We start from the raw sequence: 6,953 nt of genomic DNA on the forward strand, positions 1-6,953 counted from the left end.
CAACCAATTTTCAAATTCAGTCGCTATCCCCGAAGATCCAGCACAGTGCCTTTTTTCGTCATCTGATGATTGCTTGACGCCAGGTTATTGCGCTTATCAACCCCGCATTTTAATCTGCTCATCCGTTTCGGCAACGCCCATCATTTATGATCAACAAAGCTTTGTTCTCCAGAATCAAAACCACTAAAATACGGAGACGCAGCTGTTTCGGGATTTCACCAGGGAAAAAGCCAAAAAGAATCCGTTGGGAAGCGTGGCCAGCGTGCAAGGGAGCAGGTGATCCTTGCTGGTGACTCGTCATTCGATGCAAATGTTTTGGAAATCGCAGGCTGCCTCAATGGTGGCTTGGCAAGGGGTCCACACGGACTGCCGTTTAGCACTCTGCAGACGGTCAAGTGAGCATCCGTCGCCGGGACTGTAACCAAACACAGTTAGCGCGGCGACCGCAGGTGGCTAAAGACAAGTTTACGCTAGCCTAAACCGGCAAGGGCGCTGAGTCAGCCAACCACGGCCGCGTTCTTTGCTCTGGTACCTGACGCGATCAGCCACGGCGAGTGTGGCCCCCGGGTACCACATGATGCCATCGGAGAACAGTCGAGACAACACCAGAAACTATTGATATGGGCTGGATAATGAATTCGAACAAAAGCAGGTTTGCTCGACAGTTCGCAGCTCCAACGATCTCCATCCCGATCACCGTCAAGACCAGGGAGAAGTCATGAAACTGGCCCTTGCACCCAGCCAACTGGCGCACGACAACACCAGTGATTTACACCTGTTAAGCGCTCGTTCGACCTCCGTCGGGGCACGCTGAGACTTCCGCAGTCTCAATCATTCGACAATTCGAGTTCCTCCGGCTTGAACGCCGGCTGGACCGGGATCACCAGGATTAAAATTGTCCCCAATTTAAGCCCTCTGAAAGCCCATAGTACACAAGTCACTTGTCCCTCGAATAGATTAATAAATGGATTAATGACCCAATTCTCTTTCCCGCGGTATGAACAAGACGGCCTGCTCGTGCATGAAATGCGCCTCAAAACTGTCCATTTCCCCCTCATTTTGCCCTCCAAGCTTTCCACGATGGCGTAGCCCCTTTGTCCAATCACCAGGTCTCGCAACGAGAACTCTGTTGCATCAAAGCCCGCCGGACTGCGGTGCGTGGACGTCGTATGCACCGATGCCCATGCAGCAATTGCTCGTCCATTGACTGGTATCTTCTTTGTGAGGCCAGTTTTGCTTCCAACCTCACCGCCATCTGCTTGGATGCACTGGGTCTCGGAATCTCGTCCCCAAGATCCCCCTCTTGAGCCAATGACGGTTGCTTTGACGCTGCATAAAATGCTGCAAGTGCCAGGACCGTGAGCGCCGGGTGTTATTGACGCCTTTTGGTTGGATCACTTGTTGCTTCTCCTCCCAGCGAGACGCCAGCCATCAGAATATAATCCTGCCATCGTCCAGAAGACTTCCCACATGCTTTGTATCCTCACCCTCCATCACAGAACTCAATTCCGAGTCTGACCTGTCAATCGAGATTCTTGATCAGCTCAAGCGGGGTCAGGCTGTGTTGATCGTCGATTGAACCCCCAAGGTTCGAATATCCTCCTGCTGCTGTGATTGAGTGGTTGGAATGCTTCCCTCTTCCGATGAACGATGCAAGAGCCGTCCCACCCCCGTTATTGGGCTATTTTATCACCAACAGCGTGATGCAAGAGCTTCACTCTTCCCCTTCCATCACACCATGTTATAAACCTTGAAATCCGGATCCCTTTCCAGTTGAGCCAATGGCCCCGGCCCTCTGGGGGTTACGACGACGACGGACGTTGTTTGTTTGGCTTTTTCGTTGTCAAGCGAGTTGCTGCAGCTTTGTGTTTCCCGTGTTTCCTGGTCAACTTGGCCAGTTGCTCTCGGAATGTTCCAGGATAGTTATGGCAACGGCTGAAGGATGAGTTTCTTCACCCTCGTTCGATTCTCAAGATGGGATTTCCTGCTGTTTGCACCTGTCAAGCTACCACTGCATGTCACATATCCATCTCTTTTCTTGAACAGTAGGAAAATTCGTCAGGTTATCTCTGCAATATTGTCCTCGTCATCTCCTACAGCTTTGGGTAACGTAGCATCATCAACTGCTCAAGCCAGCATCAAACCTCAAACAGAAGAAAAGTGTGGATAACAGTCACCAAAGATTCAAGGAACCACTAGAAACCCTCTCAGCTCATGTTCTTCTATTTCACTTCCATCAGTTAATATTCTCTTCAACCTCTCACAGCAGTAGCTCGCCAAACAATCATCCGTCACTCACTCCTAGACTTATCAACTACTTAACTACCGGATATCATGGCCCAACCACCCTCCCCCAACAAAGCCGCCTACCCTCCCGACCGCACCCCAGACGAAGCAATCTCCCTCTTCAAAGCCCTCGAAGCCAAATTCCCCTCAGCCACCCTGGGAGATGACAGGTGGTACTTCATCCCCGTACGTCCACCACAGTAAAACCTCGTAGCCCTTCAAAAAACCCCATATTATATCAAAGTCCCCCTCCCGGGGCCGTTTCCTTTTTTTCTTTTTAACCTACGCTCTAGATCGCCGCCCTTGTTGGTTCCGGCCAGCCAGAATTCGCTATCCAGCTATACACCTACCTCATCTCGAAGCCGGAATACTCCACCCCGCAAGCGCGCCAGGAGCTTGTCCGCCGACTGCGCGAAGCGCTGGTAAAATGCGTGCCCATCGTCGGCGTGTGTCGACCGCTGGAAGTGGTATTTGGCATTTCAAAGATTGAAAGGGAAGAAGATAAGGATTATTCATTCTCCAGGTTGGTTATAGAATGTCCCCCTCCCTCTTCTATCATACAAAACAAAAAATCCCCCTTCTTCCCCCAGTCCTTCTTACAAAAAATATCCCAGGCAAGACTGGCAGTGTGACCTCGCCAACCACACCCGCGGCAAAGCATGGCTCGACCGCATCTACAAACATAACATCACCTCCATCGACGATGCACTCGCCTCCCACAAGGACTTTGCCTGGATCTCTTATAACATCACGTACGGCTTGTATCTCTCCGACCACTCCATCATCGATGACATCGAGACCGAGCTGGTCGTGCTGGCCGGCATCATGGTGCAGAATTTGAGGAGTGAGACGCATTGGCATCTCAGGGGGATGAGGAGGGTTGGTGTGAGTTTAGAGGACGTGGAGATCGTGCATCAGTGTGTGAGTAATGGGGTACCCTGGTCTTTGTTTTTTTTGTTTTTTGTTTCGAAACGGGAGTGTGCTGATGCTGAAGGGATTCCCCTGTGGAATAGATCGAGCTTGTTGCTGAATTTGCGAGGATAAGGGTTGATAAGGTACCGCGTGTAGCTGAAATAGAGCACGAAATTTGAGTTTGTTTCGAGGATGAAACGTCGAGAGTGCTGGGGTTGCCCGTGTATGTCTAATGGCAGGTTTAGAGCCACTCAACTTCTGTTGATAGAAGTTTCATCCATGCATCGTCACTCATTCATTGAACTGGGAGTCTGCATTTATATCCAAACGCTCCGCATTATAACGACGGACCGCAAAGCTCTGATTTAGGCGGGCGGCGGCTTCATAATGCCCATTCATTCTTATTATCCGATGGGCCGATAAAAGGTTCATCAACTTGCTTGATCGCATAGTCACCGCATAAAATACTATGCCGGTTAGCAACGCTACGAAAAGCCGCGGAAAAATAAACAAAAATTGCACTTACCATGCCTCAGCAATCAATCCGTCCAGCTCTCTAATAACCTGTTCCCTCCTCGCCGCGGTATTGGCCCCTTTACTCATCTCAGCCTGCAAATCCTTGATGTGTTTTCGCTTCCCTGTGCCAGCCGCAGCCATAATCTTCTTTCCCAAGCAATCGCTATGGAATGCATGTTGGCAAGGGAACACGAAAAATTGTCTGCTGAGCACGGGGAGGGAGCAGATCCAACATTTCTCACCCGGTTCTACAATTGCGTAGCGAGTTCCCAGAGATGCGATCTCCCTCCTAATCTGGTCAGCAACATGAGCTGAATTATCCATTTCTTGCCGCAAGGAATCGATGTGACGCGAATAATCTTCAAGTGCTGTGCAGATCTCGTCTTTGAAGTCATCGATAACCACAAAATCCGGGAAGAACGGAATGAGGTCTTCAATGCGGAGTAATTCGCACCGGCGCAGAAATTCAATGGCATCTTTAATTCCGGTTCCTCGTTGATGGATTTTCTTTTCTGCAACTAGAAGCCAAAGCTTCTTCCGCAGTTTATTATTTCCTTCAGGTCGATCAGCAACAAGCGCTGCGAGCTCAATATCCTCGTGTTTCAGGGCTAGCTGTACAGCTTCAAGATATTGACCCATCATACTATAAATGTGGACACATGACTGGACGCGACCATGTTGAATGCACAATCGGAGCGCGAAATCTGCATCGTACGGCGGAGGAGATATTGATTGACTCTCGAGGTAAGTGAGCAACCCAGCCTCGGATTTCGAAGGGTGAGAGGCATATATAGATATCAACGTATTGTGGACGGCTGCAGAAGGGTCCGGATGATTGGTAATAATAAAGTGAAGGTACCGCACAGCCTGGTTTTGGGAAAGGGAGACTGTGGTCTCTTTGTTGTAGCTTAGAAGAGCTGGGATAAGCTTCGCTGGGTTGAGATTCGTCTGTCTCATTAAAATATCGACGAGCTCAGTAGCGACATGCATCATTAGCACGCTACTATACTTATAGAAGACTTCTGGATCGGCCTGTTTTTTGAGGACGTCTAGAGCTTCTGTCCATTTCTCGCGCTGAACCCAGTATGATAACACAAAGTTATGGTCATTGACCGCAATCGCAAAATAGAGAAGCTCCTCCTCCCGACCGTGACTCCCGATAATATCATAAACAGTTTTAGGATCTAGATCAGCTTTGTATTTCGATACAAATGTCTGGAATTCCGATTTGACCTGTTGGAGTTGGTTTTTGGCATCCACTGCATTGGTGCCCTCTTCTAGTTCGGCCTTGGTCAAGACAGCGTCATCTAGAGCGTCGAGCTTGGAGACAAAAACTTCAACAAGCCAGCTAGCTATCATTGTCCGCTGCATCACTGCTGGCTTTTTATAGGTGGTCAATTGGGTTAGGAGATATTTTCGTAACGCATCTGTCTCGCCTTTGTCAATGAAAGTTAGACAGACTTCTTCAAAAGGCTTGCTGCTTTTCCCCCAAACGTGTGCAGCCTCAAGGTACTGGCCCTTTCTGGCTAAGTAATCACCCGACGCAGTAGCAACAGCGTCTTTTTGAGCCGGGCTATGTGCATATCGCAGCGCGGCGTCAAATTGCTGCTCTTTTAAAAAGATTTTCCAAATGTTTCTATCCTCGTCCTTGGCAGTGATTTCGAATATCTTTTTCCCAGTGAAAAGCCAGTATGTGTTCTTCTTCAAATCTGAAACCAGCCCCAAGGAGCTCGTGCCAGGTTCGAGCACAACTTGATCGTACACTATCTCATTACTCAATCGGTTGATTGCCACGACGCGGCCTTCAACTAGTGTAAGTATATGCCATTGTGTCATAGTCATACCCTTAATTGGGTCTTGAATAAGCTTTTTACCACCTTTAGCAGATTCGGTAGCTGGCAGCATTGATCGAGGGATCATTTTCGCCTTATCAAATATGCGATGCCCAACTTCGGGAGGACCGGATGAGTTCGGAATAGCGCCATGGAAGACGCCTTGAGACGAGAGCCAAGCAAAATTCTTTTCGCCAAGTATTCCATCTCCGTGTGAGCCTTCAAGAGGCTCAGGCTGAATAGCCAGCAAAGATGGGGCAGATAAAGACGCCGAGGACAGTTCGTGGACGAGGGGTGTTTCCCGCTGGAACAAATCCGCGTACAGCGGGCCGCCTCCTTCTCTTCCATGCCTGCCCACCGTTCCTCTAAAGTAAAAAATTCTCCCATTGGAGGACACCAGAACGTGCCGGTATTCATGTTTATCCGCAACGGAATCCACCCAGATCCCCGTGACCGCCATGTTGGGAAGCCTATATACCGAATGCACATATTTCTCATCTCTGCGGTAAAACTCGGTCGCTGGTTCAATATAAACTTCGTAGATATTCCCATCTGCTGCGCCGACTAGAATTTCTCGCGTGGACGCGGTCGGCTGCGCCAGGTTCCATGCTATACACTCAATAGAGACGCCTTTCAGCCTTGGTAGGTGCTTGGGTTGCCGCGATTGCGTGTGGAGGTAGTAATTTTCACCAAGGGTGGTGGTGATAATCAAATGCGAAGCTGAGGGATCGAGGAACATGCGACGAATAACGCCAATCTCGGATGACTTTTTGGGTAAATCAATATCTAGCGAAAGGGCAATATCAGCCATGCGCCCGGCTTGAATGTAGGAGTAACGTGACATGGACTCACCATCGATGTCTTCTGGGCTGCCTAAATCAATCCTCAATATTCTCCCTGTCGCAAGGGCAAGGATCACGACGTTGTTGGCAACTTGAGCGGCGACGAAGTCAACCGCAACATCAAATGCGAGTTGAACTCGTTCAACGTTGAATATCGGTAGCAACGGCTCCTCCAACTGGGCTAGGTTGCTGGAGGCCGCATGGCCGCCGGGTCCATCCAGCGCCATTGATGCGCTTAGGTGTGGAGTTTATCTCATTGCGAGCTGTAGTGTTTGATCTCTTGCACACGGAGTAGATGATGTTTAGGAGAGGAATAGGTAACTAAGCTGCAGGCCCTCAGACTAGTTACACTTTGCCAAGCTTTCCACTCTTGGGCTGAAATATGCTAAGATCATGACCAAATTTGTTACTTTTTATATGGAGCTATGAGATGTACGGCAGGAGATGGGATCCTGGTCCCATATGCTTATATTTTGTTCCAAAATTCCCATAACATTTCTGCTGTATCATATAATAAGGCCCCCGACTTCATTCTGACCATAGTGATTCCGATGGACTCTGTCTC

General features: G+C 49.2%; 2 protein-coding genes across 2 annotated transcripts; one reads left to right on the forward strand and one right to left on the reverse strand.

Moving 5' to 3' along the window:
- Positions 1-2,334: 2,334 nt before the first annotated feature.
- UREG_04348 (uncharacterized protein) lies at positions 2,335-2,918 on the forward strand (the record flags this gene model as incomplete). The annotated part of the gene is made up of 2 exons (XM_002544785.1): positions 2,335-2,472; positions 2,580-2,918. The coding sequence occupies 2 exons, from the start codon at positions 2,335-2,337 to the stop codon at positions 2,916-2,918; spliced, it is 477 nt and encodes a 158-aa protein (XP_002544831.1).
- Positions 2,919-3,580: 662 nt separating this feature from the next.
- Positions 3,581-6,615, reverse strand: UREG_04349 (uncharacterized protein; the record flags this gene model as incomplete). The annotated part of the gene is made up of 3 exons (XM_002544786.1): positions 3,581-3,665; positions 3,725-6,332; positions 6,399-6,615. 3 exons carry the CDS (start codon positions 6,613-6,615, stop codon positions 3,581-3,583), a joined length of 2,910 nt encoding a protein of 969 aa, XP_002544832.1.
- Between the last annotated feature and the right edge of the window lie 338 nt (positions 6,616-6,953).

This window comes from Uncinocarpus reesii, genomic scaffold (genome assembly GCF_000003515.1).
Source record: "Uncinocarpus reesii 1704 scaffold_2 genomic scaffold, whole genome shotgun sequence".
NCBI classification, from domain to species: Eukaryota; Fungi; Ascomycota; class Eurotiomycetes; order Onygenales; family Onygenaceae; genus Uncinocarpus; species Uncinocarpus reesii.